At 39.9% G+C, this 20,966-nt stretch overlaps 1 protein-coding gene across 2 annotated transcripts in view; it reads left to right on the top strand.

Moving 5' to 3' along the window:
- OSBPL6 (oxysterol binding protein-like 6) overlaps positions 1-20,966 on the top strand; it is a 154,129-nt gene that overhangs the window by 119,719 nt on the left and 13,444 nt on the right. For both annotated transcript variants that reach the window (XM_011991827.1, XM_011991826.1), the window contains 6 exons: positions 6,531-6,638; positions 8,298-8,435; positions 16,799-16,886; positions 17,387-17,640; positions 18,405-18,542; positions 20,143-20,206. In XM_011991827.1, coding sequence (XP_011847217.1) covers positions 6,531-6,638; positions 8,298-8,435; positions 16,799-16,886; positions 17,387-17,640; positions 18,405-18,542; positions 20,143-20,206 — 790 coding nt within the window. The remainder of the gene's footprint in view (positions 1-6,530; positions 6,639-8,297; positions 8,436-16,798; positions 16,887-17,386; positions 17,641-18,404; positions 18,543-20,142; positions 20,207-20,966) is intronic.

Raw genomic sequence — 20,966 nt, 5'->3', positions numbered from 1 at the left:
TCCTATTTGATGTATGTCTATGATTAAAGTGCTGCATTTCAACAAGGCTTTAAGTATATCAAACTCAGCAAATTTTATCATCTTTTTCGAAGGCATATAGCAGATAAAATACTTGAAATTAGCATTTTTACAACATGCTTAGCATAAATTGTTACCTGCCTTGAGCAAACAACAATTTGCGAGGCTGGGCAGTCTAATGAATTGCTCTTCTAAAGTAATATTACTTCGACCAGCCTGGCCAACATGGTGAAACCCCATCTCTACTAAAAATACAAAAAATTTGCTGGGTATGGTAGCAGGTGCCTGTAATCCCAGCTACTTGGGAGGCTGAGGCAGGAGAATTGCTTGATCCCAGGAGGCGGAGGTTGCAGTGAGCCAAGATCGTGCCATTGCACTCCAGCCTGGGCGACACAGCAAGACTCTGTCTCAAAAAAATAAAAATAAATAAAGTAATATTACTTCCCCGATCTATATGTACACAAAAACATATGTAATTCTGTTATTTAACCCCCATGAAACTTAAACTTTCACACTTGAGAGGGAGCCTAGATGTTGGACCAAAGCCTGTAGGACAGGACATTTTATGTGCCATCCATCCCTTATAAATGACTTTATTTCACATCAGCTATAATTTCATATCTTTTTTTGTTTGTTTTTTGGAGGCAGAGTCTTGCTCTGTTGCCCTGTTGGAGTACAGTGACTCAGTCTTAGCTCACTGCAACCTCCACCTCCCGGGTTCAAGTGATTCTCTTGCCACAGTTTCCCAACTAGCTGGTATTACAGGCATGTGCCACCACGTCCGGCTAATTTTTTGTATTTTTAGTAGAGATGGGATTTCACCATGTTGCCCAGGCTGGTCTCGAACTCCTGTCCTCAAGTGATCCTCCCACCTCGGACTCCCGAAGTCCTGGGATTATAGGCATGAACCACTGCACCCAGCTTATGTCTTGTTTAATGCAGTACCCTGAACACCAAAATGAAATAGTCTATAATAAGACTAGGGCAACCTCAGCACCCCAGATTACCATAATTATAAAAATCCAACTCATCTTGAGCCTATCTTCAATACATTACACTTTATCACTGTTACTAGTTTGATTCCTGGCCCCAGAAATTCTGCACAGCTTGTGTTAAATGCAGTGAGAGTTGGGCTCATATAAATGTGAATAACGGAATGTGACCCATCTATTCCAGCTAGAATCACTGTATTTTATTAAATCAAGATGCCATCAGTTGTTACATGCATCATCATTTTGTGCATTACTGAGAAAGGGGAAAAAAACACTGTCAATTGAACTGACACAGTACTTCAGAGGCGGTGAATATGGGGGGAAATGTGCATCTTAGAATCAGTGAAATGTAGTAAATACGAGAATTGAAGCAAAAAAATTGCTTAACATACTATATAGTAGCATAATCTAAAATCCCAATCATATCTGTCATCCTCCCTGTCCACAACATTTCACATACCCCAATAATTATTCTGTGATGAAATAAAAGTTGCAAATGTATTTGTTTATTCCTGGATTTCATAGTTCCCTGAGACTCGGCCAAATTTGTTGTATGTGAAGATACTCTATAGAATCCTGATATCTTCTTTAAACTTTAAATTGTCGTCATTTTGAACATAATTTGGCAATATTTATTAAAAGCCTTAAAACGTTTTTACCCTTTTACCCTGTAGGTCCATGGCTGATATGTCTATTAATGCTGAAATTTAGAAAACAATGATGCATATATTCATGGTGGTATTATTTGTACTAGTAAAAATCAGTAACAGCATAAGTGTCCAATAGTAGGAAATACTTGCTAATGCAACTATTAAAATTATGTGTGTGAAGAGTTTGAAACAAAATAACTGCTTATGTGCAAAGAATAAGGGGCAGATACAGTATGTAAACTGTGCACCCACTAAACAATATTTAAAAATACAGAGGAAAAAAATCTAGAAAGAAATGGGCCAAACTACTAACAGTCGGGTAGTAAGATGCATTTTTTAAAACGCTGTCTATATTTTGCATTTTCCAAATATACTTTAATGGTATTTTCGTAATTGAAAAAACAAGTGATTTTAAAGAGAGACCCAGGATTTGGTTTTGACAGCTCTAGCTTTGACAGTTTCCATGCTCATTTTCTCATTCCTTTTGAACCAGTTTTATTTTTATCTAAAGGGTTTAAATTTATGATGATTTCATCTTGCCATATGTTTCATATCCTTCTCCAGCCATTAGGCTTCTATGTTTTTCTCATAGAACCCACAGTTCCATTTAGTAAAATGTTTATGCCAGAGTCTCACCTAGCCTAAGATAAATCTTCACCTAGGAATTACCTGCCAGGGTTGATGAATGGTAGTTAGTAGCTAAGGAGGTGGCAATTTAGGTAATTGATTCTGGCTCAAATCTTTAAGACAGTAACTTATTTTATACATTGGAAAGGAATTGTGTGTTTCTTGGATATATTAGACTTGAAATGTGCATAAGGGACATGAGGTGTGGGGAAATGAGCATGCATTGTAGTTTTTAGTGCAGTCCAAGCTCAGTAAAGCAAGTGGTAAGAATATGCATAAAACCCGCTGAGTGAAGAATCTGTGCCCAGTTCCTGGCTTCAAGGTGCTTCCTCCCTGTTAGGCCTTTGGTCCTGTATGCCACTAACAGCGATGTTACTGCTGACAAGTCTCCACAGCTCTTCTTTCTCATTGGCTGGCACCAGGGGCTGGTCCTCTGCCTCCTTTTTCCTTGCTTATGCCACTGCTCCCTCCTCTTGGGTACATTCCCTACTTTATTTCTGCCATCTTCTAGGCCCTTTCTGTTCTCACGAAGAGCATCATTTCCCTGACAATGCTTGTCCCAAAGTTTCCGTGATATTATTATAGAAACATGGTATTATTAGATAAAAATAATTTTCAGGGCAGGAAATAATAAATGTAGACCTAAGCACTACCTGAAAGCTCATGGCACTTGGTTGTAGCAAACTTCATAAACAGCCTGTACGATCAAGGCAAAAGGAGGAGGATGCGCAGAAGGGGCTGTTGCATACTCAGTTGCCGGCTTAAACTTTTCACCACTGGGGTTGCCAGAGTGGGAACGGTCTTGATTTCCATGCTTCCTGTGCTATGTAACAGCTAATCATTTCTACTACTGCATAGATATTATTAGTAAAATGATGTCTTTTAAACTTTTAGCTTTGAACTCAACATGCTTAACATCTGGCTTCAAATCATAGCAGCAGAGATGAGTCTTCTACTTTTGTCTCAATTCTAAAAGTGATTAAAATAAGAACTAGCAAAATGCATCATTATGTAGTTAAAATGGAACCAAACTGTTTTGTTGTGGCACAGTGTTAGCATTTTGGCAGGAGAGTGTAATTCTTTGCCAGTAGTGGTGAACTACAGCAGATCTTTGGCTTTGAGTATTTGCCATCATTTTAAAAAAACTGGTTTTGAAGTTTGAAAAAATTTACATGAAAACATTTACATTAAAAAATTTAACAAATGAAAGTACTTCTATTTTTCTTCAGCTTAATAAAACATACTTTTTTTTTTTTTTTTGAGACACAGTCTTGCAGTATTACCCAGGCTGAAGTGCAGTGACACAATCTTGGCTCAGTGCAACCTCCACCTCAAGAGTTAAAGTGATTCTCCTACCTCAGCCTCCTGAGTACCTGGGACTGTAGGCGTGTGCCACCTCACCCGGCTAATTTTTGTATTATTAGTAGAGTTGGGGTTTCACCATGTTGGCCAGGCTGGTCTCGAACTCCTGACCTCAAGTGATCCATCTGCCTTGGTCTCCCAAAGTGCTCAGGTTACAGACATGAGCCACCATGCCTGGCTTTCATCTTAATAAGAAATACTTTAGGATTTCTGTCTTTTGCTGCCATGCTACTCTTTTTGCTGTCAATGGAAGAGAGAACAGGGTTTCAACAATAAGAGAATTAAGTAAGAACATAGGTGATAAAACTCTCTCCAGACCATCCCAACGAATGCCAAAGTAAACTTTGCATAGAATGTAAAAATACCTTGAGTGTGCTCTTATCAGAGAGCCAAATACTGATGATTTGCCCCGTGAAGTATAGAAATTCCTATGAACCATATTGTAAGCATCAGAAAATCCCCGAACCCAGAATTATTTTTGCACTATTCTGGATGCTAGTTCATCTTCATAATGATAACCAAGAGACACTGTGCAGGATTCTGACTTAGTGTTTCAATCAAATTTGTATGTTTATTTAATACAACCCCAGAAAGGTTAAGTAACTTGGTGAAGACTACTTAGCCCTGAGATCAAAAGAACCTGATCTTCTGACTCCCAGGCCAGAATTTTTATTTTTCACATCACATCTAAGAAAAAGAATAAATTATATTTAATTTAAAAACCTCTTAGTTCATTTCTTACTGACATTAATGGCGAGATGTTAGACTGTGATTCTGGGCTGGGCAGGGTAACTCCTGCCTGTAATCCCAGGACTTTGGGAGGCTGAGGCCAGAGGATCACTTGAGGTCCGGAGTTTGAGACCAGCCTGGTGAATATGGCAAAACTTCATCTCTACTAAAAATACAAAAATGAGCCAGATGTGGTGGTGCACCCTTGTAATCCCAGCTACTTAGGAGGCTGAGGCATGAGAGTCACTTGAACCCCGGAGGCCGAGGTTGCAGTGAGCTGAGATCACACCACTGCACTCCAGCCTGGGTGACAGAGCAAGACTCTGTCTCAAAACAAACAACAACAACAACAAAAACTGTGATTCTGCAATTAAAACTATCAAATAGCCTCCCACTTATATGGCACCAAAGCATATATGGTTCCAAATATTTCAGTAACTAAGGCAACTATGCATTCACTTGTAGGCAGAGAACGAAGAAGAAATCAGCATCTTTTGTGGTCCTAACATATAGGAGAAAGGCCTATAGTACTCACAAAAGATGAGAGTAATGCAGTGTTGTTGGTTTTTTGTTTTTGTTTTTGTTTTCTAATTCTAAGTGTTTGAGATTTTGCTCCAAGACAAATGATCCTGAGCACTTTCTCAGGTTGAAAAGATACTAGGAGTCTTCCTTTGAGGCACATGGTTTATCTATTAAGAATGTTATCACCTTCTTCCCCCTAAAACATTCCTGTTTTCTCAGATAGTCAGAGACTTATTTCCTCCTATCTCCAAATGTAATGACTGTAGAATCTGTATCCACCTTTAATCCATCAATGTGACAGTCCTCCAGATCAAGTATATGATTTGAAATATTTTACACACCGGTTCTAACAGCTTCAAACAAAAGCCAAAGGCTGCAAGTGATAGTTACGTCCTCAAAAAGCAAAAACTGGGTGGAGGGAGGGAAAGACTCGGGGACCAGGATGGAGAGAGGAGAGAAAAGGCAATGAAGAGTTTAGCTACTTTGTATTTACCCTGGGTGTGTTAATAGGTACAGAGTTGTAATAATGAGATTATATTTGTGTCTATATTGGTTTACTGTATTCATTGGCTCTGAATGAAACAGAATGCCCATTCCCTGAAGCAGATGCCCTCTTTACTAGGCACTGACATTTATATCTTTATATCTTCTAATTGCTGATCTTAATGGGAAGGAAAAGAAAGCTATCTTTTCACTGGGCCTTGTCTTCTCACAGGTCTTTAACTTGAGGCTTGATACAATTCCAGTTAGCTACATCTGTATTCTATAAATGGAACATGTTTCTGTGTATCAATGGGATGTTCGTTACCAGAGGATTCACTGTACCTTTGTCAACAGGGTCCTTGTAGGGATGCCATGCTTATGTAAAACTTTTCTCTTCTTGTAATAAATGCAGTTACTCCACATACTAAACTGTGTTGTAGCAAGTAGTATTTTACTGATGCTAACTTAAAGCATGTTGGAGGTAGTGTCATGTAGAAAACTTAGAGTTGGTGTACTTTCAGTGCTATGTTCTTATTATGGTTGTCAGTGTCTACACTGTTCATTGAAGACACCTTTTTGTTTGCACTTAAGTTAGTTCTGCAGCATTGTCATATATATTATGTGCTCCTGGAAAATGAAAATACAGATGTTTTCTTTAAACAGATTAAAATCTAATTCTATAAACTAAAGCCGGTTCATTCTATTTCTAACTAATTTTTAAGGTAGCTACCCAGTTTTGAAACAACTCCCAAACTTTAGAAACTAGAACAAAAATGTGAAAGAATTTTCAATGAAAACAGTAGTTTTCATCATAGGCTGCAAAAAGTAATATATATGTAGTGGTAGACTGGGCTTGAGTATAATGGGCCTCACTCTAAAGGAAAGAAAATTCCATGAATCACTTTTATGAAATCTGTTAACTCAGCCCACCAACCCGCAAAGTAGCAATCTTATATTACAAAAAATTAATACCTTATTTTTGAGCCATTTATTTACTCCTTGCTGGTAGGGTCTGGCTCATGATGGCTTCAAAATTTAGAGCTAAGAACGTCACAGACATCATTGTCTAACTTGTACCTGCGTACTTGTTCTGTTTTATGCTTGCTTATTAATTTTAAATTACATGTGTGGTTTTTGTTATTTTAAGGCACTCAACCAGAATGCTGAACTAAGGAGTCGTTTGAACAGAATACATTCAGAGTCTATTATTTGTGATCAGGTTGTCAGTGTAAATATTATTCCTAGCCCTGATGAGGTAAGACTCATTTTAAATAGATGCAGAGTACCTATTTTTTTTAGCATCTAAATTTACTGCATATTTTTGTTTATTTATATCCAGTTCTTTCACTGTTAATAAAGGTTCCCTCCATAAATATTTGTGTCGCTGACAGTTCAATGTTCTTTGAAGTAAAGGATATATAAGAGCTTGACATCATTTATTCCTGGTGATCAGTGTCTATTTTTATTTATTCCTATGTCCACCTGATACCACTGAATATTTGATTTATATATCTGCTCCAACTTGTTAATTTTCAATGTCTGTCTCATTCATCATTAGAAATGTTCATTAGCATCAAATGGCCGGTGAAATGTTGCAAAAAAAAAAAAAAAAATTAGCTGAGAAGGTTGCTAAGTAGAAGTGCTCTTAAGGTTTGTTTGAAAGCCCTAAGGACAGAAGTCGCCTGACCTTGTTAAGATAATGCTAATGGTACTGCTGCAGCTACTACTACTGCTGCTGCTGCTGCTAATTAACAGCTGACATGTGTCAAGGTAATGCTTACTATGTGCTAGGTATTGTGTTAACGACTTTGCATGTGTGATCTCCTTTGACACGCTCAACAACCCTCTGTGTTAGGTGGTATTATTATTCCATTTTTCAGTTTGAAGAAATGTTAAGAGAATAGGAGAATATTCAGTATTTGGGCTAAAGTTGTGTGTATAATTCTGTTTATGACTCTCCATAAAATTATACTTTATAGCATGAGAACTTACACTTTTTAACGGTAATATTAGAGCTTTATATACAGTGATGATATATGTAACAAGACGAGAGGTTTAACTGATTTTAAGGTCATATTTGTACCAAAAACATACATTTTACTAGAAATCTATAGGTACAAGGGTTCTAACCTCTTAGGAAATATTATCCCAAAACAACTTGTCTTCGACTTAAGTTTTCCACCCTAAATTCATTCACCTCCATGGGCTCTGTATTCTCTGATAATACCTATATTCACTCAACTGCCCAGAATCTAGAAGTATTTCTAAAATTTGTCATTCAAAAATAATTTGATCATCTCAGTTGGAATCTTCTCTTCAACCTGAAATGTCCACTAGAAAATATATATAATCTTACATTTTTAATTGAAACTTGAATAGCTTCCTTGAAAACTATAACTTATTGAATAAAAGTATAATTTGAAATAAGGTTCAATATTCCACTCATGTGTTTTATTGGTTAAAATTCATGATCAAATTGCAAAGTGACATATATAGTCTGTCTCAAAAATTAGTTTTATGGATTTTCTTAGCATGTCTCTAGTAGTTTCTACAAATATTTCTTCATGTTTAATGTACCGTTAGAATATGACAGAGCTAAGAATAAGAGAATGAAGTTGTCTCTACAGTCAATCAGGGTATTCATAGCAGCTTAACCTGACTCAGTATCAATCAACCAAAGATTTAAAATCAAGGCACAGTACCAACACCTTTCAACTATTCCTTTTGGGGTCTTTAGACACATTGGAAGGAAACGTATACAGTGGTCATTACTGAATTGCAAGTGAAAATTACTTGTGGCCGCCACTTTTTAACATACAGTATTAAAGAGTATAAATCTGGCTAATTTAATTAAAGGAATAGCTATTCTAACAGGGGGAAAAGCAATTACACTGTATGCTTCTGTCTTCCGCAGGCTGGTGAGCAAATCCATGTCAGTCTTCCCCTATCACAGCAAGTAGCCAATGAGAGCCGCCTCTCCATGTCAGAGTCTGTTTCTGAGTTCTTTGATGCCCAAGAGGTGCTCATCTCTGCAAGTTCATCAGAGAATGAGGTATGTATGCCTTCTTGACTTGTTGGCCTCAACATCTTGTGACTGAGTTTGAGTTAAAGAAAATAAAACTGTGGAACTTTTTGGTGATTACTTTCATTTTTTTCTTTTTTGTTTACATCATAGTAAGATGCCCAAATTGTAGCAAAGCTAAAAGCACGCAAACTATATCAGTTACCAATTACTGAGTGCTTAACGTTTCTGAGCATCAAGAATTTAAATTTGATGAATTAAGGGAAAGAATCAACATTTATTGGAGTGTCTTCTATGATTCATATTTCAGGGTAACAAAAGAATTTATGACAGAGCTCTTTATAGAAGGAGACTAGCTAATAAATATAGAAAGAATGAGAGAATTAGGAAAGCACCATTCACACACATACACCGACACATACATACTAGATATTTTCACTAGGGACATGAATTTAAGATTAGAAGGATACTATGTAGCACGTAGCTAGTTGGGTAATTGTGGTTTTTGGAGGGTAACCACTGACTATCATAAAAGCTGTACTGGATTGCTCTTCATGCTTATGATTCTTGCCAAGGTCTTGGAAACAGGGAACCTCTTCCTTGGTCAGGTTGCAGAAGTTAGTTCTTTTACTACAGTGTAGTCAACTTTTTTTGGCATGAGGAAAGCAGCCAAAACTCTTTTCCACACAGCTGATTAGGAATTTTGTCATTTGGGATTGCAAATCTGTACTGCATTTTTACAAAAAAGAAATGAAATCATTGCTAAACATTATTTCCATATGCATAGAAAACAGATTGGAAGGAAACATCCTGACAATTAGTAGTAGTTGTTTTTGGATGTTTGAAATTATGAGTGATTTTAGAAACAAAGACAAAGTGGAAAAGAGAAAGCAATAATGAATACATATCATTTTTATAATGGGAGAAAAGTAAAATAGAATTCTTGTATCAAATACTGAATTTGTCAGCATACCAAGGCATGCACCTGCCTCTCAGATCCCAAGGCATGCATTAACAGGTTCACAGAGACTTCCATTCGCAGGCTGGAATGCTAATTTAATGATCTGTGATGGTAACTGATACATACTTTCAGATGGACAGAATAATCATCCTTGCTAATTAGTGCGTCTTTTCCTGTAGGCAAATCTGCATGGCAAGCGTAATTCTAGTCAGAGATTGCCTGGTGAGCAAGGGACATGAATAAACTTAAGGCTAGGGGGCCAGAATGTTAGAGCTCCACACTCACCCTCCATCATAGGGATACTCTGCCACAAGGACTTGGTATTTGTGTCTGTCTGCCTGCACCCCCAGGGACCACCATGCTGTCGATAATGCTACCAAAATTTCCTTTTCTGACTCTGCCTCCTGAGCTCCCATTGCTGACCCATCCTTCATCATTTTGTTGTTGCTGTGTTTGTTTGTTTGTTTTTCTTTTTCTTTTTGTTTTGAGATGGAGTTTTGCTTTTGTTGCCCAGGCTAGAGGGCAGTGGTGCGATCTTGGCTCACCACAACCTCTGCCTCCCAGGTTCAAGTGATTCTCCTGCCTCAGCCTCCCAGGTAGCGGGGATTACAGGCATGTGCCACCATGCCCTGCTAATTTTGTTTTTTTAGTAGAGATGGGGTTTCTCCATGTTGGTCAGGCTGGTCTCAAATTCCCGACCTCAGGTGATCTGCCCACCTCAGCCTCCCAAAGTGTGGGATTACAGGCGTGAGCCGCTGTGCCCGACCCCTTCATCCTTCTTTAGTCAGGTTACAGTCAGACTTGACCGTGCATTATCTGAGTTCTGACCTATCATCTGATGACTTCATAGCTTACCTCTCTGAGAGCTATTTCTGAGTCCCTGGGGCACACCTAGCTGGGTCCCCAGGTACTGCTTGCCCTGAACACTGGGTATACAGAAATGAAGAGGATGTGAAGCGGGTTATTGCATGAGTCCAAGCAAGATGGTGGTGCCACCCTGGGACAGGTGAGGGGTGGGGGAGTGAATGTGGTGGCAGAGAGCAGGATAAGAAGGTGGAGGACGGGGTCACAGGGAGATGAGACATTCACTGTGAGGCATCATGAGTTTATCAGACTTCTCAGTGGAGTTACCTGTCAGGCATTTGAATATTTAAGTCTAAAGCTCAAGGACAGAACCGTCCGAGAGTCAGTCAACTACCTGTTAGGCATTGACACCTGGTGCTCACAGAACCTCTAATTCAGCATGTCCCAAAAGATTTCATCAACAAGCCCCACCACTCCCCCAGGAGAGAAACCCCAGCCTGCCCATTCCTCTCATGTCACCTATCTAAGTGCCCCTCTACCCAACTGTTCACACCAAATGCCTGAAGATTTTCCTTTACTCTTCTTTCCCTTTACTGCCACCCACCTTAATTCACTTGGGTTCTGTAGCTTCCATCATCTAAATACTCTTAGATCTGTACATCTTCCTGCAGCTTCACTGCCACTGCTCCAATTCAGTTCCCATCTGCTCCCCACCTAGATCACCCATCAGTCTTATAACTTCCAGTCTCCCATCTTGCTGCCTCCCATCCATTTTCCACTGGGCAACCTGAGTAATATTCCTAAAAGGCAAGTCTGATCATGTCTCTATTCCCCAGTGTCCTTAGGATAACATTCTAAACTCCTTATCTATTAAAACAAAGACCCTTATAATCTGATGCCTGCTCTCAGCTCCAGCCTCATGCCACCTCTCTTCTGGAGCCTTCCAACAGCCAAAGGAATGATTTCTGGAGTTGACTATTTGCTAAAGATACCTTGTGTCCCTTGCTGTAGCAATGAGAGTGACTGTCTCTTACAACTCACACTGGAAAGAACTGAACTGTACCCCCATTCCTTGTGCCCTGTACCTCACAGGTTTTCATAAAATTACTGTTTTTACTTGCAACTTCTCTCTTTATCACAATACTTGGCCTTAAGTATTTAAAGGGGATAAGCCAGGAAATAAACCCAAGTGACAGACATTATGATGTTCGCAGAGTTGCTTTTCCCCTTCAGCTAAGGCTTGGTTTCTGGGACAACCTCATCTGCCCACGTCTCTAAGTTCCCTTATGTATAAGGCAGTTCTCACATTGCCATAAGGAAATACATGGACTGGGTAATTTATAAAGAAAAGAGGTTTAATTGGCTCACAGTTCCACAGGCTGTACAGGAAGCATGATGCTGGCATCTGCTTGGCTTCTGGGGAGGCTTCAGGAAACTTACAACCATGGTAGAAGGCCCAGGGGAAGCCGGCCCTCACATGACCAGAGCAGGAGCAAGAGAGCAAGGTGGGAGTTGCTACATACTTTTATACTACCAGATCACATAAGAACTCACTCACGATTGGGAGGACAGTACCAAAGGGGATGGTGCTAAACCATTCCAGAGAAAACCATTCCCGTGATCCAGTCTGGGATTAGATTTCAGCGTGAAACTTGGATGGGGACACACATCCAAACTATATCACCTTGTGATGAGGTCCCCTCAGAAGGCTCCTTGCGCCTTCACACTCATAGTCTTGGCAACCCACCCAGTGAGTTGACTATACATGTGGGAATCCTAGCAGCAGCTGCAGGTTAGGCTCAAGCTGTGTATCCTGCACTGCAGCTGCCAAAGGAAATTGGGCCTCTGCACTTGCCGTCTACCCTGGCCCAAGCACTTCCCCCAGAGATCCACAACTTCAGTTCCTTCACTCTCTTTAGTCCCTTACTCAAAGGTCACCTCCAGAGAAGCCTATGCTGGCTGTCCTATCTACAATTTAGAGTTGCCATTTCCTCCTTTCCTCTGACCTTTTGGGGTTTCTCTGTTTATTTTTGAGACAATCTCTCATTCTGTCCACCCAGGCTGGAGTGCAGTGGTGTAATCTTGGCTCACTGCAACCTCCACCTCCCGGGTTTAAGCAATTCTCCTGCCTCAGCCTCCCAAGTAGCTGGGATTACAAGTGTGCACCACCACGCCTGGCTAATTTTTGTGTTTTTAGTAGAAACGAGGTTTCACCATGTTGGCCAGGTTAGTCTCAAACACCTGACCTCAAGTGATTCGCCTGCCTTGGCCTCCCAGAGTGCTGGGATTACAGGCGTGAGCCACTGTACCTGGCCTCCTCTGACCTTTTGTGTCCCTCTTTCCTCATTTTTTTTTTTCCTTCATGCTTACCACTATCTTAAATATATATATATATATTTATATATATATATATATTTCCTGTATTTCATTTGTTGTGTGTCTGCCCCACTAGAACATAAATGTCATGAAGGCAGAGATTTAACCACTGGGTCTCCTGCACTAAAACAGTTCTGGTGAGCCCAGAGCAGGTACTCAATAAATATCTGCTAACTGAGCAAAGGAAGAAATGCTTATAATGATTATTCTGAGAAACATCTGGGCATTAGCTGTCTTACATTAACATTTTCCATGGCTGAGGGAAAAATCCTCTTTATATGTTATTTACCAATGCACTTTACTGAATGAATCCTCTGCTCTTTTAAAAAATGGTCTTCTTGCTTCCACAATAATCTATTTGCCTTTGCTTTTAAACTTGTTTCTGCAATGCTACATGGCTGGTCACATTTAGGAAAAATACATATTTTCTGAACTCTTTTGAATCCCTAAGTTTGTAAAGAGAAATATTTGGTTCCAGGACTTCTTAACCATGGGGCAGAGGATAAACTGTTTTATTCTAATAGTGCAGAGCCTTAGCTCTTTGTACAGGGTGGCATGAATGGACCACAGCAAGAGAGCCCAGCCTTAGTTACTACACACATATGACATGTATACATCTTACTCAAGGCCCACTATTATTGTAGAATTCTTTTACACCAATGATTTCAGATCATTTCTATGATATATTAGTTTGGGAGAGATTAGAAATTGAAGACGAAGGCCAGGCATGGTGGCTCATGTCTGTAATCCCAACACTTTGGGAGGCCGAGGTGGGATGATTGAGTCAGGAGTTTGAGACCAGCCCGGGCAATACAGGGAGCCCTCACCTCTACAGAAAAAAATCGAATAATTAGCTGGGCATGGTGGTGCATGCCTGTGGTCCCAGCTCCTTCAGGAGGCTGAGGTGGGAGAATCCCTTGAGCCCAGGAGGTAAAGGCTGTGTTGAGCTATGATTGTACCATTGTACTCCATTGTGACAGAAAGAGATCCTGTATGAAAAAAGAAGGAAAGAAGGAAGGAAAGAAGGAAGGAAGGAGAGAAAGAGAGAGAGAGAGAAAAGAAAAGGGAGGGAGGAAGAGAAAGGAAAGGGAAAAGGAAAGGGAAAAGGAAAGGAAAGGAAGGAAGGAAGGAAAGAGGGAGGGAGGAAAAAGAGAAAGGAGGGGGAGAGAGAGAGAGAAAGAAGAAAGAAAGGAAGGAAAGAGAAAGGAAGGAAGAAAGAGAGAAAGAAAGGAAGAGAGAGAGGGAGGGAGGAAAAGAAAGGAGGAAGGGAAAGAGAAAGAAAGGAAGAGAGAGAGGGAGAAAGGGAAAGAAAGGAGGGAGGGAAAGAAAGAAAGAGAAAGAAAAAGAAAGAAAGAGGAAAGAAAGGAAATTGAAGAGGCATAGACTTTATAGCTATTTGTAGGATAAACATGAGTGTTTTCTTAAAAACAATAAACATGCCTGCAATGTGAATTTGATTTAGGTAGACATTTGTCTCCTCAAACATAATTGAGCATGATTAGATTTTTTTCAGTGAAATCACACAGAGGAGTTTGATTTACTTTTTTTTTGTTTTCAAGCATAAGAAGTTGGCTTTTCATGAGCCTGATGGTTTAACCTTCAACTCTACTGCAGTCAGTAGGAACTGCGGGAACCTGTTGCAGTAGGAAAATATGAATCAGAAAAAGATTTTATTCTCAATTTGTCATCTTTATGGGCTTACTCTGTGTTCAAAAACAAAATTACCATTACTCTTCCATGCATGCAATCATTCTGTCCATCACTGTTATCCCTAAATATATGAATTCTTCTCAACCCTAATTTTTAAAACATTAGCAGTAAATACAGAAACCTTAAAGACAAAGACCAATTGTTTTTATTATGTACAAATTCAAAATTTTTACATGGCAAAAAAATTGGCATAAACAAAGTTTAAAAATGCAAGTTAAGAAAAATGTAATCTATATGTCAAACTGAAAAATGTGTGAAATATATGAAAATTAGTTCATAAAGGATGAAATTCAAACTTTAAAGCAATGTTTTGGCCAGATGCAATGGCTCATACCTGTAATACCAGCACTTTGAGAGGCTGCAGTGGGAGGATTGCTTGAAGCTAGGAGTTCAAGCCTAGGTAACATAGCAAGACCCTTCATCTCTAAAAAAAAATTATTTTTTAATTGGCCAGGCATGGGAGTGTGTGCATGTAGTCCCAGCTACTTGGGAGGCTGAGGTAGGAGGATCCCTTGAGCCCAGGAGTTATGAGTCCAGGTTGCAGTGAGCTGTGATGGTACCACTGCACTTCAGCCTGGGCAGCAGAGTAAGAGTCTGTCTCAAAAAAAAAAAAAAAAAAGTGATCTTTTATGTATACCAGGTAAGTACTAAAAAAAGATGGATAGTGTAAAGTGTTTAAGGGGGTGTGGAAAGACGGATGATGTTCCCATATATTGCTGATGAGAACAAACTAATCCAGTCTTTCAGGAGAGCAGTTTGGCTACATGGAACTAAAGCCTCAAAGTGACCCATCTGATCTAGAAATAAATTTTAATGTAATCACCAGGCAGATTTACAAAAATATATTTGCAAGCATGTTCATCCAGGTATTGTCTATAATAATAAAATGTTAGAAACCACCTACATTCTGGTTAAATTCCTTGTTATAATCATATAATGAATTATGTTGCCTTTCCAAATAAAGTAGCTGTAGCTACTATAATGAAAACGTATTCAGAATGCTATAAAGCAATACGTAAGCTGTTCTCCTTTTTCAGTATATAAAGATAGATGTGTCAATATGTTTGTACAGGCATTTTGAAATTGGAGAATAATACTCACCAAAATGTTACGTGGTTTCCTATAGGTGATGGGCTGATAGGTGATTTTCATACTCATCTGTTTACTTGTACCTATTTTCTAATTTTTTACAATAAGAATGTTTTATATTCAGAAAAAAATATAGCATTGTTTCCATTTTGAAGGAAGTATCAGCAGCTTTCTTGCCTGCAGGAAAGTCATTAGTTTTCCCATTCCTCTGATGGTTCTGTCTTACCCTCTCTTTCCTGATCTGCTCTGTTTCTAAGTCCCTTTAGTATGTACGTTCTTCCTTAATTTCATTTTTCTGCTAATTTGTGTTTCATTTTAGTTTCACATTTTTCTCATGCGGGAGGTGGCTTCACTATTCGTCTCTCCCCATTGTCACAGAGGCCATCTTAATCTAAGCTGTATTTCTTTTTTTTGAGACAGAGTCTTGCTCTGTCACCCAGGCTGGAGTACAATGGTGTGATCTCAGCTCACTGCAACCTCTGCCTCCCGGGTTCACACCATTCTCCTGCCTCAGCCTCCTGAGTAGCTGGGACTACAGGCGCCTGCCACCACACCCGGCTAATTTTTTGTATTTGTAGTAGAGACGAGGTTTCACCATGTTAGCCAGGATGGTCTCGATCTCCTCACCTTGTGATCTGCCTGCCTCGGCCTCCCAAAGAGCTGGGATTACAGGTGTGAGCCACCACACCCAGCCGACTAAGCTGTATTTCTTACCCGGATCTATGCAGCATCCTAGTATCTGGCCTCCCTAGGGAAAGCTGCCAAATATCTTCCTGAAAACCAAATCTGATTCCAACGTCCCGTGCATTTTTGTTGGTTTTCCTAACTCTTAGGATTGCATATGAACCCTTTTTGTTGGCATGAAAAGCCCTTCACTGTTGGGCCCTCTTGTTTTCTCTACCCTCTGCCACAACCACCCTTTGCATTCCTGGGATAAATGTTGCTCTCATGGGCCTTACCTTTGCACAATCTCCCTTCTTCATGTGCTTCTGTCCCTTCTAACAACTGGGCAACTCCTATTCATTCTCTAACACCCAGTTTAAATATTGCCCCCTGGGCAGCCTCTCCTGAGTCCTCTAAGGTAGAGTCATAGGGCCTTCTCTTAGGTATTAGCTTGGTGCAAAAGAAAGTAATGGCAAAAACTGCAAGTAGTCTCGCACCAACCTGAAACATTCTTAGTGTATTATGCTAAAATATTTCTGGTTCTTTACTGGTCTCCCCCGCCTTCCTGCCCCTACTAAGACAAGGAGTTAAAGACCAGGCTCCCTTTTAGTGATCCTATATCCTAGTTCATGAAGACCCTCAAGTGTTCATTGCACATATGCCAAATACTTTTCCTCTAGGACCTCTGCTTCTCACTGGAACAATGTTTTGTTATTTTTAATCACTGGATTATCTGAGCTTGCAAGACTGAACAAGAATTCTGATCCTTGTATGTTCTTCCCTCCCTTAGGCTTCAGATGATGAGTCTTACATCAGTGATGTGAGTGATAATATATCTGAAGACAACACCAGTGTTGCAGACAATATTTCTCGGCAAAGTATGCATCATTTGAGCTTCCAGGTTGTTCTATCTACATGCCAAATTGCAACACTGAAGACTTAATGAACAGGCATCCCCCCGACACCCCCCCACTAATTGTTCTTTTGGCAGCTGATTTGTTCAATGCATTCTATTTTGTATAATCTCTTGAGGTAAATGGTTGAAAAATCTGTTAGGTAAATGGTTAAGAGAAAAGGTTTTTCCTCTTTCTCACACCAACAGCTTGAGTCCCTCTTATTAAATATATTTAATTTTTTAAAACTTAGCCTGTCTTGAATGATATTTGAGTATATTTAATGCCTTATTTATAAAACTATACACTTGTTTTCTGCATTTATTAGCAACCTTGCGTTGAAAGAATTCCATTTACTTTTGAAAGGATATAATGAAGACTCTCGAAATGTCTCAAAATCAGATTTATTTGAAAGTTACTTCCCTTCTTGATTTTGTGAAATCAGAACAGCAAAGTGTTGTTCACTGTGACTCTCCCTCTTCCAGTCCTGAATGGGGAGCTTACAGGAGGGGCCTTCCGAAATGGGCGTCGAACATGCCTGCCAGCTCCTTGTCCTGACACCAGTAACATTAACCTGTGGAATATCTTGAGGAACAACATTGGTAAAGACCTGTCCAAAGTCTCCATGCCTGTGGAGCTAAATGAGCCACTCAACACCCTGCAGCACCTCTGCGAGGAAATGGAATACAGCGAGCTCCTGGACAAGGCTTCAGAAACTGATGATCCATATGAGCGCATGGTAATAAATAACTAACAGCAGCGCCCCTCAAGGATTTGCCAGTCCTAGACCTGGGCTAAACCAGAATTCATTATGATGATATATTTGGCATTTGCATAATATTCTTACTGCATAGTAAAAGAGGAATTGACCTGTTTTCATAAATCAGGCGAGGCCAAAACCTCCCAGATACCAACACAGGAAGACACACTTTTTGTGCCTTATCCTTGGTCTAGAGTGTTTCTAAAGTTAAGGTGTAAAGGTCTTATACTCCTTAGAGGTTGCAGGCACACCTTGCCTCACTTTATCAGTTTTTCCTGAATGTCAAGATAGCCCATCTGTTCAGGAACTTAGGTCTGAGAAAATAACTTCTGTTTATACTTCACCCTTTACCCCATATGGCTGCGGGAAACGTGCTGTCCCCTCTGAAAAGCACCCACAACCACACAATCCTCGTGCGCATGAGGCTAAGATCATGCCTGTGGCAGAACCGATAAACTGGGTTCCAGAACCTTTGAACTCTGTGATACTCATGATGTTGGATGGAAGGGTGAAGAATGCTTCACCTCAGTGGCCTACTGGTTTCCGTGCAAGTAGTTTTACCTAATTTTACTTATTTTTTTCCCCACGAGTTGGTAAAAATTCTGTGCAGACAATAGAAAATGCAACTGTCATCAAATCAACACCCATCCACATGGGGTGTGTAAAATCTAGAGGGAAAAGGAACAAACAGACCTAGCAGTCGTCTCTCCTATATTATTTCCTTTTCTTCAATGTTTTAACAGGTTCTCGTTGCTGCATTTGCAGTTTCAGGATACTGCTCCACCTATTTCAGAGCAGGAAGTAAGCCATTCAACCCAGTCCTTGGGGAGACCTATGAATGCATTAGAGAAGACAAGGGATTCCGCTTTTTCTCAGAACAGGTAAGCGGCCCTGGACTCATATAGGTAAGAGGGCAGTTTGGTAGTGAAAGCAGCCTTTTGATAACAATCTGTTGGGATGGGTGATGATACCAGTTGTGAATCCAAAGTATCTGAGACAGGTCTCAATCAATTTAGAAAGTTTATTTTGCCAAGGTTAAGGACACACCTGTGACACAGCCTCAGGGGGTCCTGATGAAATGTGTCCAAGGTGTTCTGGACACAGGTTGGGTTTAAACATTTGAGGGAGATATGCAACATCAATCAATATATGTAAGATGTACATTGATTCTGTCCAGAAAGGTGGGACAACTTGGAAATGGAGACTTCCAGGTCATAGGTAGATAAGAAAGGTTGCATTATTTTGGGTCTCTGATCAGCCTTTCACTGAATACACAATTTACATGTGAGAGGGTGGTAGAGAGAGAGTCACTTATGCCTCAGTCTGGCTCAGTGAATCTGCATTTTTACACAGACAGTAGGGCAGAGGAAGTAATCAGATACGCATTTGTGTCAGGTGAGCAGAAGGATGACTGAGTTCTGTCAATCTTTGGTCCCGTACCTGTGAAGATAAGCTATCAACATACATTGCCAGGGTGAAATTCAACAGAACTGTTTTGGGGTAAAGATCCTGAGGCCTACAAAAAATTTCCTTTGGGCAAATTGTGAGAGAGAGAGGTAGCCTTTTTTCAAAAAAAAAAAAAAAAAAAAAATCTTTGTAGCTATCTTTTTTAGGAATAACATGAGAAGCAGCTGGTCCTGAGATTTATTTTCTTTTCACATGTTAAGAAAACTAACATAAGGGCCGGGCGCGGTGGCTCAAGCCTGTAATCCCAGCACTTTGGGAGGCCGAGACGGGCGGATCACAAGGTCAGGAGATCGAGACCATCCTGGCTAACACGGTGAAACCCCGTCTCTACTAAAAAATGCAAAAAAACTAGCCGGGTGGGTTGGCGGGCGCCTGTAGTCCCAGCTACTCGGGAGGCTGAGGTAGGAGAATGGCGTAAACCCGGGAGGCGGAGCTTGCAGTGAGCTGAGATCCTGCCACTGTACCCCAGCCTGGGCGACAGAGCAAGACTCCGTCTCAAAAAAAAAAAAAAAAAAGAAAACTAACATAAGAACAGAAAACTAAACACTTCATGTTCTCACTCATAAGTGGGAGTTGAACAATGAGAACACATGGACACAGGGAGGGGAACATGACACAGTGGGGCCTGTCGGGGAGTGGCAAGCAAGGGGAGAGACAGCATTAGGAGAAATACCTAATGTAGGTGACGGGTTGATGGGTGCAGCAAACCACCATGGAACGTGTATACCTATGTAACAAAACTGCACGTTCTGCACATGTAACCCAGAATTTAAAGTATAATGGAAGGAAGGAGGGAAGGAAGGAAGGAAGGAAGGAAGGAAGGAAGGAAGGAAGATCACTTCACTTATGGGCATCATATCTCCCTCTAAATTGTGTAAGTTCTCAGTGTTTTTTAAAGCATGAAGTCTTAACAGATTTACTTATACATTTTGAGAATAATTCGGTAAGAGAAATGGATGATCATGTGGAAGTTTTAACACTGATATTGCCTTCTTTTTTGTTTTTAATTACCAGGTTAGCCATCATCCACCCATTTCTGCCTGTCACTGTGAATCAAAGAATTTTGTGTTTTGGCAAGGTTTGTATTTCAATTATAATTTAAAATCAAATGTATGAGCCTATGAAAAAAACATCTGGCTTCCAAAGGGACATTGTATTCAGTTTAGATTTCTACCTTTGGAACTCAGCGAATGTTGGTAATTGGTGCAGAGCTCAGTTTGAGAAATCGAAATTCCTGGTTTCAACATGAAACGGTTTCAGCTAGGAGATAAGACTGCTTATCTTGGAAGCAATGCCGTATGGAATAGCAGAGCTCCATGTGGACTGTGCCGGTGCAGGGCCACGACCTTATCTCATGTGCCTCATTGTCTGCATCTGTAACATGGAGGTTCCATCTGCTGCCTTCTTGGTTTTTGGGGGTGTGCAAAGACATTTTAATTCTGAAGGAAGACTCTATGACACATCATCAACGGTCATAATCGAAAGAGATATGCAAACATTACAGTAATTCCTGGCCTTTAACTCACTGGGGCTTAAGAGTTTGGATTGAAGTCTCTACTCATTAGTTAAGTCAGAATGTTACAAGCTTGCCTAATACAAAAAAGTTTCTAAACTGCTTTACAAAGAAAAGAATATTTACTTAAATGTGAACATTAAGTGTAAATAGTTCCTTCATGTTTAGAAGGGTGCTTCATTACTCACAGAATGACTTTTCTCATGAGCATTTTCTTAACCTGAAAACACATAAAAATGATAGAACACTATAACTGTACTCTATTGCAAAAATAAATCATAAATTTATTTTTATGATTTATTGCAAAAATAAATATTTATTTTAT

Source organism: Mandrillus leucophaeus, unplaced genomic scaffold (genome assembly GCF_000951045.1).
Source record: "Mandrillus leucophaeus isolate KB7577 unplaced genomic scaffold, Mleu.le_1.0 Scaffold40, whole genome shotgun sequence".
Classification (NCBI taxonomy): Eukaryota; Metazoa; Chordata; class Mammalia; order Primates; family Cercopithecidae; genus Mandrillus; species Mandrillus leucophaeus.
This window is presented reverse-complemented; position numbering and strand designations above follow the sequence as displayed.